This window comes from Thamnophis sirtalis, unplaced genomic scaffold (assembly GCF_051295495.1).
Source record: "Thamnophis sirtalis isolate CommonGarterSnake01/CBP01778 unplaced genomic scaffold, rThaSir2_p1.2 scaffold_5, whole genome shotgun sequence".
Taxonomy (NCBI): Eukaryota; Metazoa; Chordata; class Lepidosauria; order Squamata; family Natricidae; genus Thamnophis; species Thamnophis sirtalis.
In genome coordinates this window covers 79,348,569-79,368,855 of record NW_028261385.1, presented here as the reverse complement: position 1 = coordinate 79,368,855, position 20,287 = coordinate 79,348,569, and the positions used below count along the sequence as shown (strand labels likewise).

Sequence of the window (20,287 nt, the reverse complement as noted above, 5' to 3'; positions counted from 1 at the left end):
TTTGCCTTTGAAATCTTTGCCAAGGAATCACAAACGAGGCACACAAAGTCACACAATTCTCATCATTTGAAAGTAAATCCCACCGAATTGCGTGGAATAACCACACACCTCTTGTAACATTTCCACTTCTGCATTGAAGGGTGGGGGGAGTGTGTCTCAACTGCAATTACAATAGCCGAGGTGTTCCAAGGAGAAGCCAGTTCAACGGTGGAAGCGGCTAAACGTAACGACTCCCCCCCCCCCTTAAAAACAGCGTCTTGCCTTCTCCGTTGCGGGCTCGAAGTGGGCCGAAAGTTTACGAAAGGAGCTTGGAACTTCCTACTCAGCCGCCCAGCGGAGGCGGCGATTTCGGCGTCGCGCGCCTTTTGCGCCCGGACGCTTAGCACAAGCGCGGCTTGGCTCGAGCTCGGAAGCCCGAACAGTTCGAATTCGAAGTCCGCGCGCCCCGTCGGCGAAGCGCTTCGCGTGCGGCAAGCTTGGAGCGCGCGCCGCCGGTCTCCTTCTGGGTTACCGCTCGCCCAGTTTAAGAGCCGCCTTCGCCTTTAAGCCGAGTCGCTTAAACAAGCCACGGCGGGGCTGTTGCTGGTAGACTGGCGGCGACTGTACCCCCAATAAAACACGGTGGTATTTTGTCTGAAAAGGACGCTTGGGCGGTAAAAAGAAAAAAAACACACCACAGAAGCCGGGGAAGAGGAGGGGCGGCGGACGCCCAGACCACGACAAACGAAGAAGTGGGAAAAAAATTAAGTCTTCCTTACGGGGTGCCGAAGTTTGCTTTACTCCGCCCGCGACGCTCTTGAGTTCCCCACACTTTCGCTGGCCTGTGCCTTGGCTTCCTCCTCCTCCTCCTCCTCCCTATCCCTCCTGGCTGGCTCTCTCGCTCCCTCCCTGCTTTCCCCCCTTTCTCGCTCTTTCCCTCCAGCGGCGCCTGGACGCCTTGAGCTGATAAGGAAGAGGAGAAGCGGCGGCTGCAGCGGCAACCGTGGAGCGTGCTGTTGTGTTGCCGCAGCCGTCAGAGAGAGGGAGAGGGGGAGAAAGAGAAAGAGAGAGCCGGCCCGGGAGGGGCGCAATTGGTGGGGCTGCAAAGAGCGAGCGCCGCAAAAACCCGTCCCAAGCGCGTAACTCCCAATAATAATAAAAGTTGCCGGCGGGGTCTGTTGAGGTGCCCCCCCTTCGCTACTCCCCGGTTTTGTTTTGTTTTTGACAGCTGGGCGCAGGCGACCTCTTCTTGGCTTTTTCGGCTTTGCCCAGGGTGGGGGGGGGAGTTTCTCGTCCTTAACTCCCCACCTCCCCTCTCTCCCTTTCCCAGGACCAATAACGAGCTGCTCCGAGGTACAGTAGCGGTGGGAGGAGGTTAAAAAAAAGAGACAGCGAAAGAGGGGGGCGAAGGGGGGGGGAAGCTCCGCTGTGTTCTTTCAGTTTTGGGACGACCTAGCCTCCCCCCCCTTTTTTTTTCGCCCAACCTGTGGCGGGACCAGATTTAAATTTCTCGCGTCTTGACCCCTCGAGGCGCTTTTGCTCATCTATCGCATCCCCCCCGCCACCCCGATCTTCTCCTCCTCCACCCCCCCACCCCGCCGCTGAAGTTTTTTTGGGGTGCGAAGGCCTTGGAGTCTTCGCATGTGTGTATGAAAATCACCTGGAGGGCTGTTGAGCGAGCCGGTTTGGAGAAAGTGGAGGGGGCGAGTAGTCCAAGAAAAACTGAAGGAAGGAAGGAAGGAAAGAAGGAAGGGAGGAAAGAAAGAAAGGCCGGTGCAGGCGCTGCCGCTGAGAGGAGTTCCAGAGCCCAGGGGGTGCCCTTGACAAGCAGCATGCAAACATGGTAAGAAGTTTTCAAACATCCTTTCTTTATTTCCGTAAAAAAAAAACCTAGTTTCTCTCTCCCTCTTTCCTCTTTCTTTCTCTCTTTCTACCCCAACCCCCACCCCCAACGTGCCGTAATGCAAACAGCCTTGCCTGGAAGCGTGTTTCTAAAACCGTTGAAACAAACAAGCAGTCGTCAAAAATTCCTGCGGTGCAAAGACCTGCGGGGGGAGAGAAGAGAGAGGAGGGGAGACGGGCGGCGGGGGAGTCGAGCATGCGGGCCGGCGGGAGGGGGAGAATACAGGACAGTGACATAACTTTTAAAACTTCGCCTAGCGCTTCTCGTCCCGCTCCTCCTCCCTCCCTCCCTCCTCTTCGCCTCTGGTTGGGAAGGGAAGAGTTAGGTGGGAGCTCAGTTTCTTTCTTTTTGACTCCTTTAAGTTTTTGCTAATCGCATCAAAGGTGAAAGAAGATCAGGGAAGAAGTGAGCGGGCGGGGTAGGGTTGGTTCCCCCCCCCCTTCTTCTTTTCTTCTTTTATCCTAAGGCATAATAAGGGGTCGCGTTAGGGGAAGAAGGAGGGAATAAAAGAAGCGATCCCTTTCCGTCCGAGGTGGCAGACGCGGTCTTGGGTAGCAATCCGACGGGTTTATGCGGAACCGGGCTTGGGGGGGGGGGAGAGATGGGGATGTGTGCGTGTACCTGCGTGTGTGTGTGTGTCTGCTCGCGCGCTTGGCGTGTCTGCGATCCACAGCGCCTCAGGCTTCCAAGACTAGAAGGCAAATAGGATACCGTCCGGTCGCAACTTTTTGGGGGGCGTGGGGGGGGGGGAGGATGTGCTTTTACAGTTTGCATTTCTGCGGGCAGCAATTGTTTAGGAAAACTTGACCGGAGTCCTAGAGAGAGTTTTTTTTTTTTAATAGAAGTCTGCCCGCCTTGCCTGAGTGTTGTCAATTCTCAGTATTGCTCGAAAATTAACTGCTGGGATTAAGAAAAACGCGTGAATCGCAAAATGGCTGGTTTTATGCTGAATTCTTACCTCGTTTTTTGTTTTGTTTCGGAAAGTTTTACGGAAGTTCAAATAAATCGAACAGTTCCTGCTGAAACTCTTTTTGCCTGCGTTGTGTAACTTGACTTCTAACAACTGACCCCATTTAAAGGAATGGAAAGAAATGTTTTTATGCTTGTAGTTTTAAAAAAACCCAGTAGCTCAGCTCATCGGAAAGTATTTCTTAAAAAAAATTTTTTTTTTAGTATAGGAATCAAACTGGATAGATTCTTCCTGGATGCCTGCCTTCTATATTAAGCATATTTTAAATTTTTGAGTGCTTTGCTGTGTGGCTGTCTCACTTTGGGACAGGATGCTCTAGTTCTCAGTGTGTAACTAGAATGTAGGTAGTGAAAAATAATCTCATCCCCACTTCCATATAGTGATGTTTTGTTCCCCTATTGGAAGATAGGAAATCTGTCAAAAGCAGGAAAAGAGGCCACATACATTAAAGAAAGCATCATATGCTCAAACTATGATTGTAATAAAACTGGCAGAACATAAAGTGGGTTTGAAAGCAGGCTGCAGTTTATGATGCTTCCCGTTTACTCTTAGAGTCAAGATGTTGTAAATTGATGCACAACGGACATCATGTAATAATAATCTAAGAAGACTCAAGGATTAAAATGACTTAAATTTGGATGAATATTCATGGCTCACTAGTGGAAACAGCTTGAAGCTTTAAAGTCAGATGAAAACACTACAGTCCCTGTCTTAAATCCTGCATATGTTTCTCTTATGTGGGAGACAAAACTTTAGAGACAAGAATGGGTTTGGATTAATTTTGCTGTGATCTAAGTCTTTTGCCGTACATATTATTTCATTATGGTCTGGAATTGTTATTAAAATGATTTTTTTCCACATTTAAAAATCAGAAAGAAAGTTTAATGTTTGTTTACTCAATCTTTAGCAAACTCATAAGTTATAGGTGTTTTACAAATTAATATATATATATGTGCTTGAATAATAGATACTAGATAAGTATAAATAGAATTGTAACTGTTATAATAGCTTTAGTCTTCCCTTCAACACGCTAGAAACTTTAGTTTGAAATGTAAGTAAGAGCTTCTGCTCTGTTACAGTTTCTTTAAAAAATTCTCTTGAGTATTCAGTTCTATGTATGAGTGTAGCTACATACAAAGGTTTTTCAGTTTTATGAAGCTTCCAGTTCAAATGATTAAAAAAACACTTTACAAGCTGCATGTTAAAAGGAATTCATTTCAACAGGTCTGCATACACACTGTGAGTGAGCATTTAGTATTAATACACCACCAGATAAGCTGCTTTAATAGGTTTTTACACACACTTGAAATGCGATAAAGATCTCTTTCAAATATTTTGGAAACAGTTACTTTAAACATTACCATTTATAAGAAATGTAGTATGAACATATGTAGTTTCTTCTCTTTCAAATATTATAGAGCATGTTCTGGGTGTATATTTAATAGGCTGGTTAGCCCGTCGTATGAAGCCAAGCTAAAGCAGACTTTTTTGTTAACCCAATGATTAAACGGTGAACCTTTGAGGTTCATTTTTTTTAATTTCCCACTTTTACGTAATATTTTATTCTAATCTTGCTTGCTGTCAGGGATGTTTCAGGAATTCTGAAATTGCCACAGTTCAAGAATGCCAGTTTGCATTCCATGAGTGTCATTTGATAACTTTTATCTATACAGCCTCAAGACTGGCCCAGACCTTCTCTCTGCATCTTGCCAGGTCTCCAATCACTGCTGAACTGTCTTTCTTTTTTCTTTTCTCCTTTCCTCCAGAAATCTGCCTGACTTTGGCCAAGCAAAAAAAAAAGACAAGAAAGGTGTGTGGGAGGAGGACATGTTTTAGCCCCCCCCCCCATAAAGTTTCCAGCAATGGAATAGGATTCACTTGGATCTAAGAGCCTTAGTATAGCAGTGAGGACCTATGTGGTTCAATGGACTCATGATTGATAACCCAAGATGTTGGGTCAATGTTTATGAACAGTTAGGTTTGTCCTACTGTAACTTGGTGCTGCCACAACAACATCTTATTTGAACTTCTCCAATAAGTTGATCTACCTTACTTCCCTCCCTCCCTACTTAACTTACTCTTTCATATTTATCCATATGTCCCAGTAGTTAACAGTGAAAGTTAAACAGTGGTCAAAGAAACTTATTCACCCAGGAACCTCACGATCCTTAAGCATCTTTCCAAAAGGGAATTAAGGCAGGGTACACGTGTATTGTTCATAGTGTTTAATGCTTTAAGACTCTCAGAATCATGGACTTTAAAAGTGTGCTTTCGTTTTAAATATAAAGATTCTAAAGACTCTGTTTTTCTCTAACAACTCTTAGAGCTGCTCAAAGACAATGAGAGAAAATCTAATTTAACAGTGATTGGTATAAGCTTCCTTTGGTATTTCACAGCTGAACTTGCTTGTTAGAAATGATTTGCTGATCTATAATGAGCCTTTTACAGTTCTAGTAAGACATGCTAAAATATCAATTGTGCATGCCAGTTACATTATTTATAGCTTGCTAAATAATTGTAATTCCATTGTATCCAGTACTTGAATGCATAAGAGATTCACCAAGAAAAACATTCATTGGAGATATTCTGGGTGAATACTATTTTTGTGAGAAAATACTACTGGCATTTCTAGCTTTTTGTTAAAAAGGAAAGCAAAATTCTCTCTGCAGACTTCTGAATCAAACAACTCTGAATGTGTTTATATACTCATTGTTTATATGACAATCCTGTTCCAGGTATGCGTGTCTTGTTTTTGCTACCATTTGTAAGTATTTGCCAATATCAATTTTTGAAGAGTATACCATTTCATTTCAATATATAGAAGAATGCAGTCCAAAGTCTCAAACTGGATTGAAAGTGTTTTAGTGGACTTTTTTAAAAAGCAAAATAATATTTACTTATTTTTTAAGTTACAGCAGATGTTTCCATTTATCACCCACATCTCTTCAAACTTTGGCTCTGGAAAATTGCTGAGTTAAAATGAACACTTACATATAGGGAAAAATAGTGTCTTATCATTGTCTCTATCTCTCTCCCTCTCTCTGTTACATATAATAATAACACTACATATGTAAAAATTGATGTGCTGATATTCTTTGCAGTAGACTAGAAGAAACTTTTTTTAAAAAAAAATGAGCTACAATGCTGCTACTCAGTAATTAGCATTTTAATTTTTCTGGGTGATGGTATAATTATTTGAAGCTTTCATTGCATTTACAAAGTGTTTTGATTCTAATAAGACAATTCTTAGTTTTAAAAGTGGATTTCCCCTCCATATCTTCCAGGGACTTTTTTTTCCATTTATAATCTTCAGAGTACGCATCTTCATAATATTACTTTCCTGATGTGATTTTTTTTAAAAAATGTTGTAATGAGTTATAATCCGCTTATGGTAATCAAGGTAATTATTATTATTTTCTTAAGAAGCTACCTTATTGGTGTTCTTGTTAAATAGAGAAGGCCTGGGACATATAATGGGAATTCTGAGAGCCACTATCCAACACATCTGGATTGAGGAAGGCTGAGGTGGACTATAGACAGACTGTACACACAATCTATACTAATTGGTGAAACTATTACTTAGTTCAATGAACATTCTGTTGAAATTTTTGTTATTCATAACCCAGAGAGTACTATACCCAGTGTTCTTTCCATATGAAAGTTGGAAGATATTTTCTGGGAAAATTTTACTGAATCTATTTAGCAGGAAAAATGATTGTCAGCTTTTCTGCCTAGCAGGCACAGATGGAATGGCCCTAAATGGGTCAAGTTAAGGACCGTGAAGAGCTGGATTGGGATATATAACATTCATTTCATCCAATGGCCCAAATCAGGTATTCAAGTCATGGAAATATTACTGTTAGTGGGAATGGAAGTTCTGAATAGAAAATTCAGGGCCAGTCTAAAAACTATCTACTGTCTGCTTATTTGGTCTTGCACCTTGGCCTCCTTTAAAAGTGTTTTCTTCATCCTGCTAAAAGTAATAGAATAGGATGAGTTAAGTCCCATTGACTAAAATAAGATGGGCAGCTACAATGTCTTTACTGTGCAGGTCACAGATATATTTTCAGAGCACTTATTTGCTGCACTGTGTTCATGGTTCTTCTAATTAATAAGACTATCAGGGTATTAGCTTGTATTTGCTAATTCAAGGATTTTGTTTGTTATTTCAAAAAAAACCCTGCTTTTAGAGCAGAACCTTCCCAAAGTAGTTTGAATAAGACAGTACAAATATATGGTGTGTCAAAGAGGAATAGAACAATAGTTTAAATTAAAAGATTAAAGGCACAGCAACGTTACTGTTACAATAATTAGTACAGATTATTAATAAAAGCTTAAAATAATAACATTCCAAATGTGTTTAAAGGCCAGCAAAAGACTGGAGATACTGCTTAAAAGGCCACAGTTTTTCATGCTCAAGATTCAACCCATCTTAATGGCATTCTTGTGAGCAACTGATTTAAGGATTTACCAGTAGTTTCAGCTGTGCCTGCAAGTTGGTATAATGTGATGGGATTCACCCATTGTACTAAGTGACTGGGTAAAAATGTTTGAATTGGACATATTAGTATATCCTGTGAGATGCTGCCCTAGTCAGGTTAATTTTTCCAGCTATATGATAATGGAGTTGTAGATTTTTAAAAAATAGAGTAATATAAAACTATATTTTCTTTCTTGTTTTATTTAACTATAATTGATTTATATAAGCAGATAAAGATCCAGGCTAGTGTCCTCCAAATATCAAGAGGTTTTCTTCTCTTGCTATTTCTTTCAATAATACAAATTGCAGCAGCTGAGCATAACTGTGCAAACTTATCCCAAAATTACTTACATACATACATACATACATACATACATACATACATACATACAATATCAAATTGTTTGCATATATCTAGTATACTTTTTTAAAATGATCAATAAGACCTCACTACAGAATATTCTTTAGGAAAACACCTTTTTCCTAAAATCTGATTCAGCAGTTCTGATTCAGTTGAATCAGTAGCTGAGCAGCTGAATAATAGTTCTGAATGATGGTCTATATGGCTGTTACACTTAAGATATTCTGGAACTTACCCAGCTTTGAAGGAGTGGTTGTGTATTCATGTAGAGTTTCAGGGCACACACAAGTTATTAGATATCTATGTGAGCACTTTTTATTCATTCTGTATATAATTTCATCCATGCAAAAGTTTTTCCATTGATGTGAAGGGATAAATTTACTCCTTGGGGATTCTGCAGTAAAGTGAGCACAGAGCTCTAATATTGATCTGGAAGAATTTGTACATATGTTCTTATTGCTAGAAAGTTTGTACTAATGTTTTGTCAAAATATGCTGCTAAAATTTCAATGTGGAGGTTCTAATCCACTATTCATGGTGGGAGGAAAAAAAATACATCAGCTCCAATTTCAACCTGGCAACCATTTATATATTTTTACTGCACCTTCATAACGCTTTCCCTTTACAGAAATCAGTTTTCAGATCCTGAAGTTTCTGATAGTGCTTCCCTAGACATACTAATTGGTTAGTAGTACTAAACTATCTAATCTGGATACTATGTGTATCCAGATTAGAAAGAAACTATTAAATTATTTGTGATCTGGATATTATGCTTCTGTTAACATAGATTAAGATCACATTTAGTTTTTAAGAATCATATTGTGCTGATGGCTCATTTTATATGGAAATAAATTCCATTAAAATATTATATATAAAATTCTGTCTCTGATATATGTATTTAGCATCAATGCCTTTTTTTTTAAAAAAAATCAAGGATACAATCCTGAAAATAAATTTACTTCGGAATAAATTATATTGAAGTCATTAGGTTTGTAAAGTATATACTGTATATAAACATATAATAAAACTGCAAGGAGCATACTAAGAAACCATATTAATATGAGTATGATCAGCTACTTCTGAATATAACATATTCCATTTTTTATAAATGAATCATGATAAATACAGGTAAGTCCTCGAAGTTACAATAGCACTGAAAAAAGTGACATGACCATTTTTCACACGTATGACTGTTGCAGCATCCCCATGGTCATGTGATTTACATTCAGATGCTTGACAACTGATTCATATTTATGACCATTGCAGACTCCCGGGGTCATGTGATCCCCTTTTGCAACATTCTGACAAAGTCAATGGGAAAGTCAGAGTCACTTATCAGTTGTGTTACTAATTTAACAACTTCAGAGATTCACATTAAAAAAGGCGTAAGAAAAGTTATAAAATAGGTCAAAAGTCACTTACCAAATTTTTCACTTAGCAATATAAATTCTGGGCTCAATTGTGATCATAGATCGAGGAGCAATAGATGTGCTTTGATATTTTGAGTTTCCCTTGATCTTTCCTTTTCACACCTTTTTCTTGATTGTTATTCATCAATAAATTTCCTTCAATCACATATTTTTCTCCCAATTAAAGAATTCTATTTGTGTTTCTATGCCTTATTTCAGACAACTATAGCATTTTGATATTTTTGTGAGAATCATAAAGAGAATCACAATAATAAAGCTTAAAATGCCCAAAGGGTTTGAGAAAAAGATTTAGTTAAAAAGGGTTTGTTGAATCATTTAATTATTTTTAATATCCCATTTGCATTTCGAGTACTGCAATGTTGTGCCTTTATATCAGTGATATTAATAGTTCTAGTAACAAGAAATGCAAATGAAATCTTGTATGGATTATAACGTCTCCTTGATTCTAAAACAAATATGTACCGTATGTGGTGTTAAGAGTCACTTCAGTATCAGCTGGAATATACGAGCAAGCAGTGGAGTTACAGTGGGGTTGTAATTGTTATGCAGGCCGATTGTCCTAAAAGTTGTGCTTCCTCTGTTTTTAGTAGCTGCTTTATAACATTCAGTACAAAGATGTAACAGCACACACAGAAAACATTTCCCCCCTTTTTGTGACCTTACATTTGCCAAAATGCCTCATGCTGGAATTCCTTTTCAATATCTTTTTTTTCCAGAGCCAGACATGCATCCAGACACAAAAGGCTCTGTGTATAGCAAGCTGTTTTAAATATTGTGACTTGCTGATGTGCTGTCCTTTCTCTGCTTGAGCCAAAGATCTCTGTTCAGTGTCTGTAGATTACCAAGGCCCTTCTTCATTGTATCTGTCAGCTATTCCTATTCATTTAACCTTTCATTAGTCTCTGTGCAGCTTCACTGTCTGAAAAGGCACTGCAGAGCCTAAAGGCCTACTGTCACAGTTATTAGATTTCTTGGTTACATCCCAGCAACCATAATGGAGTCAGAGTCAACATTATTGTCACGGATGCTGCTGTCCTGGGGTGCAACTCTTCTGTGTATGTCAAGGACATGTGCCACACGTTGATAATGTGTCCCTAGGATAAATGCACAACATGAGGGATAGGCCCAGCCTGGACGTAATGAGCTTTGTGGGAGTCACAGTGTAGACAAACAGCTGAGAAGGAATTCTACTTAAGAAGCCAAAAGAGAAAAAGTGAATTAAGTGTTGCCAAAGTTTGCCTGTGAGCTAGTTGTCAATCATGTTACTTTCATTTTAAGTTTCTATTACAAGCACAAAACAAAAATGCTACCTGCATCTGATGAAAACATTGATTTAAAATAATAGCAATGAAAGAAACACGGCAAGATTGGAATATACTGTATTTCTTACAATCCCTCAGAAGATATATAGCCAAGTATTAATGCATTTCATATCAGAAACATGGATACAATTGTTAATTGGCTCTAAACAGTGAAATTGTTGTTTGAAAAGGATGTGTTATATGAACTATTTGTGAGAATTTTTTTAATTTCGGAAGTTAGTTCTAAACCACCCTCACCAAAAATAGTTGGCACTAAGAGATATTCTCACAATGTATTCTTATTTTGTAGCATATAATACAGGTAGTCCTCAACTTATGACCACAATTGAGCCCAAAATTTCTGTTGTTAAGAGAAACATTTCAAAGTGAGTTTTGTCCCATTTTATGACCTTTCTTGCCCTAGTTGTTAAGTGAATCACTGCAGTTGTTAAGATAGTAACTCAGTTGTTAAGTGAATCTGGCTTTCTCATTGACTTTGCTTGCCAGAAGGTTGCAAAAGCAGATCATATGAGCTGGAATACTGCAATTGATAATTGCCAAGCATCTGAGTTTTGATCACTTGACCATGCGAATGCTGCAATGGTCATGTGAAAAACTGACATGTCACTTTTTTCAGTGCCACTGTAACTTTGAATAGTCACTAAATGAACTGTTGTAATACTACCTGCATTTATGCCTTTGAACTGAAATGATTGGTGATAGATTATTCACATGCCAAGGAAACAGAATAGCTGTCTTGCTAGATCAGTTCATGAGTTTATCTAATACAAAATATTGTATATATCTGTGGTTAAACATGTGCTCTGAAGATAATAGTTTTAATTCAGTGAGATATTGAAAGACATGTTCCCTCTGAACCTGAATATTCCTTATTTAATAACATCGAATATAACAGTCCTTCATGAATATACATCAAGTTGTTTAAATGGTTTGTCATTATTATGATATGCATAATCGTATCTTATATAAATTATGTGAGATACAGAAAGTCTATATATACATAATTGTATATGCTTCTTGTCGTCACATGTCTGTCCCTAACATCTTGGTTGGTATGGTAAAAAGTCTCACACTCATAACTTGTTGGTCTGATTGTTCACCGTTTCCTGCAGATTTGAATTTTGTTATATAGAATTCTCATCTATTACAAATAATATTAGAAAATTATGTTATCAGCTTTAAGTACTGCCTTATTAATAAAAGATTTTTAAAGTAATTATAGAGGACATTCAAAGAATATATAATAGAAACAAACTTGAATTTCTGTTATATATCATATTACCAAAAGATTGAATACTTAAGACAGTATTGAGTTCTAAATATAGCCTACCCAAGCACAAAATGAAATAATTCTGTATAGATTGCTGGTGATTTATGTTGAGATTTAACAAAGAAAAAATATAGTTGGTAAGTTTATGATATAAATGAGATTTTATATTCAGAAATTCATATTGCTGGATGAAACAATTTTGGGTTCTTATGCCTTATTATTTCAGGTGCCTTAAATAGTTGTGAGTTTATAGAAAGAAAAGATTGTAATGAAAGAAGATACTGTTCCAAACAACATTCTGTGCCTAAGAAGGTAAAAACGACAATTTAACAACAAAACAGAATCAGCGTAGCCAGATTTGTTGGGTAATTCCAAACAAAGAAAAGTCTGCCCTATTAATATCTACTTAAGTACCTCATTTAGTAAGTTATGCATAAAAATAAGAGCAGGCCTTTATGCATAACAAAAAATAAATCCAGACTTGAATGAAAGCACACATAACACCATGAAGACTATATTATCCATAGATGATGTGCCATTCTCTCCCCCTACCCATTTCCAAATTCAGAGATAACAATGCCTATTAGAGCAAAACTGCAGCAAGGTATTTTTTTTAAAGACAGAGACTCTATAGCAAAGAGAATCCTAACACAGTTAATTATTATATTAATAATGAATTAAACAATCAGGGAATAAGTGACAGTAAAGCAAATTTGGAAGATTTAATTAACGGTGATGTTGAACCAAGAAAAAATAGTTATTTTATTGGAAGTTGATAATATCATATTTATAATGAATACATGTCTATAAGTATTGCTGTTTAACTAATTACTTTTTTAGTTAAACTGTTACTGACTTAACCGCACTGAATTATAAGGCGTTGTGCCAGTTTCATTAAACAAGTTTTGTTATTTATTCATACAATCAAACTACATTTGTATCTCATGTGTAGACTTTTAAACTTGTCAGCATTACAAATGTTTAGATAAAGACGTTTTGACAACTCATACAATGCAACCAAATTATTGCCGTGGTTATTATTCATAGTGCTGTTTTGTCATGATGATTATCCCTCTTTGTTCAAAGGCTAAAGGGATGATTGCATTTTTAGAGATGAATGTTTACATATTATTTGAAAGTTTCCTTATTGAAAACAGCACTAATGATCTAGAAAGAATATGAAATAAAAGATGTTGCCAACTCCTGAAACTTCAGGTTATCATATAATTTAGGGTTTAATATCATTTCTGAAGTGTTGCGATAATTACCAACCTGTCCCATGGCTGCTGAAAGGAAGTCTCAGGCTGCAGTCTTCAGCATGGTGATGATATCTCTGGAACTTTAACAAAAAGTTGATATGCTTCAGTTTAAATTTTTTGGGAGATAAAAATCACAGTGGCTGAGAAGAGCTGTTGGTTATTATTTTTCATACCTGCCTGAGGAAAAGTTAGGGCGTTTCTCACTTTCTCTCCCTCCTGAATTTTCAGGGTAAACTTAGATCCCTGTTTTCATCATGTGGGTAACCTTTTATATGTGGTAACATCTGAAGATATTATGCTTCTTGAAAATACACAGCGTCTTAGCACAGGTCATCTTATTTTCGGATGAGGAAAACGGTTTCAGTTGATACTGTGACAGTCCATTTGTTAATTTTTGTCTCAGAAATATTGTTACTTTTTTTCCAGTAGGTGACATCTCCCTTAGTTGTTGTGCATGTCATAGTGGCTTGGATACATCCATGGGTTTTTCTTGGTTAACAGAATAGATGTATTTGGCTATTGCCTTGTTTCAGGATGTTTTTTCAGTGTTTCAGAATGTCAGTAGGCTTGGTGTACTCAAGTATTAACTAATCCAATGACTTAGTTTCTGAATTGAAATGTTGTGCAAATGGTGCCATCTAATACTATATAGCAAGGACATGGTGGCTCAGTGGCTAAGACGCTAAGCTTGTTGATCGAAAGGTCAGCAGTTCTGTGGTTCGAATCCCTAGTGCCACGTAATGGAGTGAGCTCCCGTTACTTGTCCCAGCATTTGCCAACCTAGCAGTTCAAAAGCATGTAAAAATGCAAAGACAAAAATAGGGACCACTTTGGTGGGAAGGTAACAGCTTTTCATGTGCCTTCGACATTTAGTCATGCCAGCCACATGACCACGGAGACGTCTTTGGACAGTGCTGGCTCTTCGGCTTTGAAACAGAGATGAGCACCACCTCCTAGAGTCAGGAATGACTAACACATATGTGCAAGGGTAACCTTTACCTTTAATACTATTTAATCATTTGCGTGACTACAGATTTCCAATTCTACTCTGGTCATAAATGACAGACTATACACATGTTCATATACACATGTTCATATACACATGTTCATATACACATATTCATTAATTTCATCAGACAACTTGTAATAATTGTGAGCTGATTGTATAAATAAAACAATATGTTTGAAATAACATAAGTATGTGTGTGTGTGCATATGTATGTGTCACAAGTAGGATCCAAAATTTGGAAATGTCATTTTGGGTTCTGTCAGTCATAATGGCAATAATTTCCTGCTGCTATGAACATTTTCAGAATCCTGTGCTTTCTGATACACGGTTTTACCATTTCTCAAGGTTTCATTCCAATTGATTATTTGGGAGCTCTGCTGCCAAGAATCCCAGTGGTTATCACATTCCTTTCTGAACTCAGGGCCTTTTCTAATTGTCATCATATCTGTAGATAGCTTTGCTATCTAAAATAGTTGTATAAATTACTATTTTTGTAATACTACAGACTCCTTGATTCTGCAAGGCAATTATATGTCCTCACAGAAGACAAATAGCTTTATCCCTTTAGAGCAGGGGTGTCAAACTCAAGGGCTGGGGACCATATCCAGTCTACGGGATACTTAGATCTGGCCTGTGGGGCCACCCTGGAAACTGCTAAGGACCAGCCTGTGGTGCTTCTGCCAGTGAAAATGGAGCTTGTGAGCTCGTTTTTGCTGGCAGAGTGCTTGGGCCACCACAGGGACCCCCAACACGAGTGACATTGATGTAGCAATGCTCACCAGCCTCCTGAGTCCAAACACAACCCAGATGCAGTCCTCAATGAAATCGAGTTTGACACCCTTGCTTTAGAGTATTATGGGTTAGTACTCAGAGATGAGCAATTAAGAATTTTGAAATATAAATAATAAAATAAAATAAATAGTAGCTTACTAGTTCACTTCACTTGGCATGGAGATTGCCTAGTTTGACCTGATATATTGATAGCAACCCACATACAGCAGACCTGTTTGGGAGGCTGTTTTGCTATGCTAAGTACTTGGCAACGATTCTCTGCCTAATTCATAGAAAAGAGTTTACCCTTGCCCATATAATATATTACTACCTCATTATTGGGAGATAGATGTTAGAAGAAACAGAAATGGTCTCCCGCATTCTTTTGCATTCCCCTTTTCTATATGCTATAGTGAACTGACCTAGAAGCTACTCTTATTACATTTCTCATAGCAGCTCAAAGGAGATAGGAGATAGTTAATCATATAGTTCAATTGAAGCAGAAGTATTTATTTTAAAAGTAAAATAAAATCATAAAACATAATAATTTTACAATAGGTAGTAGATTTATTGGTGGGCAGAATGTTTACCTTTACTGGCTGTATAACAAAGTTTGACTACATCCAAGGAAACTAAATCATAATGATCTGATACGGATCAGAAATTCCCAGATGTACTAATAAAGAAGAATATTTATAATTTAGGGTTGAAATGAGGGGTCCTTGGTGCTCACTGAGTTTGGTTGCTTTTTTGCAGATGTTTCATTACTATTTTACTTCATTTCAGGTGTTTCTTTTTTATTCATTGCTAGCATGGATGATGTTCCCTAATGAAACATCTGCAAGAAAACAAGCAAGCTCAGAGAGGACCAAGGACACTTCATTCCCAGATGTTTTTTTTACCAGATAAAGAGTTATAAGCAGTGGTGAAATTCAATTTTTTTACTACCGGTTCTGTGGGCATGTCTTGGTGGGTGTGGCAGGGGAAAGATACTGCAAAATATCCATTCCCACCCTATTCTGGGGCCAGCCAGAAATGGCATTGGCTGGTTCTCCGAACTACTCAAACTTTTTGCTGCTGGTTTTCCAAACTACTCAAATTTCCGCTACACGTTCTCCAGAACCTGTCAGAACCTGCTGGATTTCACCCCTGGTTATAAGGCTGATCCTAAGATCCTTCAGGAGGGCAGTGTATACAGGACACAAGCCTACAGTTTTAGTAGCCATTTATCTGTTAGGTGCAATAATAGCTCATTGGAAACTTTTTTATATTGTCCTTACAAAACTGTCATCAGCAGAGCACAGAAGCCTGGAAAAATCAGTATTCTTTAGAATTTGGAAGATGTTATATAATGTAAGTACTTCAATCCTTTGAGAAAGGAAAACTCTGAAAAATACCTTAGGTAAAGCAGACTGATCTTGTTTGACTTCTTAGATCTTCTACATTGTTTAAAGGCATGGAGGTCATATGACATCATTTAAAAAGTCTCCCTAGAAAAGCTGAAATGTTGGGTTTTTGTAGAATTGTGTTGATTGATCACACCTATCCTTAACAAGGAGAAAAATTTAGCCCATGGGAGAAAACACAACTTCAACATATATGTCATGTCATGTGCATGACCATTTCCACTCACGCTAGTAATACTATTACTAAATTTGCAGATGATACAACTGTGGTGGGACTAATTTCCCAGGGGCGGGGATGAGTCTGCCTATCGAGATGAGGTGGAACGGTTGCTTTCATGGTGTGGAGACAATAACTTGGTCCTTAACACCAATAAAACCAAGGAGCCTATAGTGGACTATAGAAGGAATAGATCAAACACCCAGCCCTTGTTCATCTCCAGAAACATTTCAAGGTACTTGACACTCTCTGCCTAGAAGCTTAAAAGTAATCTTGCTTTGTGACTCAAGACGCAAACATCTCTTCATACAAATGGTGGTACCATAATACTTTGGCTTTGGCTTTCAAGAAGGCAAGGATAATGACTATTACAAAATGTATGTTGCTCTCTTTGATGCAAAGGCATTGTTGTTATGATGAAGCACAATGTTTGCCATATAGCAAAGTGTCCCTGATTCTTACTTGAAGGTAAGCCCAGACCAGACTTTTTATTCCAATTATTGCCACAGTTGGCCAAATACTGGAGAGCATTTTTGTCTTTCAGGTTCACAACTTGAAAACACCACGAAAGGGGTAGGAATACTTTGCTTTTATGATTCTGCCCCTTTAAGAAAGATGGCCATGGAATTTCATGGTTGTAGGACCAGAGGATTATCAGCCATCACTTCTGTTCTTTAACTGTATAGATGTTTCATATTCAAAATGGGCTCGATGTTCCTCCCAAGAGATTTGAGGAAGTTGAAAGGGACAGTAAGATGAAGAAAGAAACTTTAGGATGCTAGCATACTGATGTAATTGCCAAATGCAGAGAAATACGGTATGTCTCATTTAAATGAGCGACCCCCCCAAATTAATATATGGATAATCATTACAGTACTCATTTTAACTAGCTCAGATTTGAGCTAAATGAACGTGTTCTATTTTTTTTTAGTTGTTACTAATGATACTATGATACTTTGTTTTTTGCCTTAGTCTGCAAAGGAACACAACAATTGTGATTTTGTAAAGCATGGTTTAGAGCACTGCATATTTTTAATGTATTAATAAACTGGCTTACTGTGGGACAAAAACCCAGTATAAAGTTTCAAGCTTTTATATCTGAGGTTCCCTGCATGTAAAACATGTTTCTGCCTAACAAGACCAATTCTTGTTAGGAGCAAAGAGACGAATGACCTAGGATGCATCTGATTCAATCTCTTGCTGTAAGAGTGATTAAGAAACAGCATTATGGTGTCTACAATGTGAATCTGTTTCTTAGAGCAGCCGCCCCCAGCCTTTTGATGCCAGGGACTGGTTCTGTAGAGAGAGGCTTTTCCGCAGACTGGAGGGAGCGGGGCTTGGTGTGCTGCCTGCATCCTACGGATGGGGCTTCACTTTTTTGCGCGGCCCAGTTTCTAGCATGCCGTAGACAAGTGATGGTCCACAGACCAGGATGGTAGGGGTTGGGGACCCCTGTCTTAGAGGACTTTTTTTATGACTTGTCTGATCAAGCAGCATCACATTCTCTCATTCCCCTTGTTGAACTCCTAAATTCTAACTTCAGAATATGGTTTTGCTTAGTGTGTGAACTTACTTGCGTTGGTAGTTGTGGTTCAGTGCAGTATATGGACACAGATCAATTTTTATTTATGTAGCAATCCATAATGAACAGAAATGTAATGTGGTATAATGTAGTATAATGTAGATTTTCTTTATTAGGATGTTCTTGTTGCATGTTTGTTGGCTTGGGATTTTTTGGGGGGCCAAAACTCTTGAGGAATTTCTTGAAGAGTTTTTGATGAAAAGAAGCACTAGAGATGATGTGATAGCACTGTTCCAATATCTAAGGGGCTGCCATAAAAAGGAGAGGGTCAACTCTCCAAAGCACTTGAAGGCAGGGCAAGAAGCAACGGATGGATGGAAACCCATCTTTCAGTATGGCTGTGTATATTTTCTTTTCTCACTGAATGGTGTTCCAAAGTAGTACATGGATTCCAGCCACTGTCTACAGCAGGGCTGTCAAACTCCCGGTCTATGGGCTGGATGCGTCATGCACTGGCCATGCCCACGCCCCGTTTGGCAAAGGGGAAAAAAGTCTCAATACGTCATTTGACACTGCCATGATGATGTGTGTTTGACACCCCTGGCCTAGAGTCTAAAAAAAGAAGGCCCTTGGTGCTCTACAGCTGGGAAAAATAGAAAAGGAGATACAGCTTTGTTATGTGTTTGCAACGTAAGGTTATTGTTGTCATTAGTTGTATTTAATGGAACCTACTGTGGGTCGATCAATCTTGTCCCTTATTGATGAACTATGATGAGTTTTCTGAAGATACTCAGGAGATAGTTTCTGTTTAAATGCTATTTTTTTCCCTGAGTGATCTGCTTTCTTTTCCTATACTAGGCAGATTCGTGGTTGTATCAGTACTAACATGTCTTTTCTCTGCCATAATTAAAGCATAAAATTCCTTGGTTAATATTAATTGTACATTTTAGTATAATCTTCTGGTCTGCCGTTTGCAGAATGTCAAGTAATTTTTTTTATTAGAAAAGTGGCACATAGACTGCTGTAATAAAGTACTGCATTTCCCTTGGTTCTAGAATAATTATAAAATTACAAGAAGAGATTCAGGAGATTCAGGCTTGGGAACTTTTCCATTGGGATTATTTTTTTCTCACTTTTGAGAGGGAATGTTTATGCCAGAAAAGCTTTAGCTAAAATTTTGGTCCTGAGTCTAAATACAATAATGTACTGAAATAATCTGTATTGAGATAACTATGGAACCATTATGTGGACACATTTCGTACCATAAGGAAAACTTTTTGGTAACTTGAGCTCAAAGGCAGTGAATAAAATAGTGAAGTACGTACTGGACTTTATTTCTTTTCTTTTTCTGATGGATATCTTGCCTCCACTTTCCTCTCATACTAACAGTGCTGTGAAGCCCCCGTTCTCTGCATTCTCACACAACATTAAGTGTTCTTGGCGCTGTTGAATATTTAATATATTGTTTCATTCTGAACTTTAGACATCTTGGCAATCAAAGCTTTTATTATAAATGTGAGCTCTAAATAAATAGGAATAATAGCAAAAGTAGCTATCCTCTAATAACAGTGTTTTGCTATTTTATTTTGTGGAATGACCCATCAGGCCTGATCCTGGATAATGGCCACATAATAGTAGGACAAACATCTGCTTGCTTGTATGTTTTAAGGCAGCTCAGAATTTCTTACTGTTGAATTGATTGGAGTTACAGTGGAAAGCTTTTGGTACTATTTTAACAGTATTGATTTGCTCCCGAAGAATAATTTCCTTTCAAATATTGTTGTCTAAAACATTCTGATCATACAACATTCTGTTATTAGGAATCTTGATCAGGTGATTCCAAGTAGATTGTTTAGTGATGAATAAAGATGTCTTTTTATGGAATTTAATTGTTTGGGATATTGCTGGTTAAATGTTTAGTAAGGTTTTCTAAGTATGAATGGCCATGACACAATGTTGTCTGAAAAACAGTTTCACAGAGTTAAAGAGAGTTGGAAGAGACCTTGTAGATTATCTAGTCCAACCTCTTACTGCCCAAGCAGGAGACCCTACACCATTTCTGACAAATGGCAGTCCAATCTCTTCTTGAAAACATCCAGTGATGAAGCTCCCACAACTTCCGAAGGCAAGCCGTTCAAACAAAACCAATTATTTGAGGAATTATCCTACAGCACCTCAGCCTAGGTTTTTTTTTGTATTTTCTGATTTGGGGCATTTGATGTAGGATAATTATGCAGTTATATTCACTTACCTTCCCTACTGGTTCGCAATTGAGAGCGCACATGGATGCTCTTAGCCTTCCATGCATGCGCTTTGGCTAAAACAAGTGCCTAAATGGGACAGCACAGAGGCGGGGCGAGGCCCTCCCCCCCCCCATGTGATTTCTGCT

At 38.3% G+C, this 20,287-nt stretch overlaps 1 protein-coding gene across 1 annotated transcript in view; it reads left to right on the top strand.

The window, feature by feature from the left end:
- Positions 1-1,754: 1,754 nt before the first annotated feature.
- Positions 1,755-20,287, top strand: part of BNC2 (basonuclin zinc finger protein 2) — a 425,219-nt gene continuing 406,686 nt past the window's right edge. Inside the window, exon 1 of the mRNA XM_014069299.2 lies at positions 1,755-1,822. Within this exon, the coding sequence (XP_013924774.2) occupies positions 1,820-1,822 (3 nt within the window). The 5' untranslated portion in view covers positions 1,755-1,819. The remainder of the gene's footprint in view (positions 1,823-20,287) is intronic.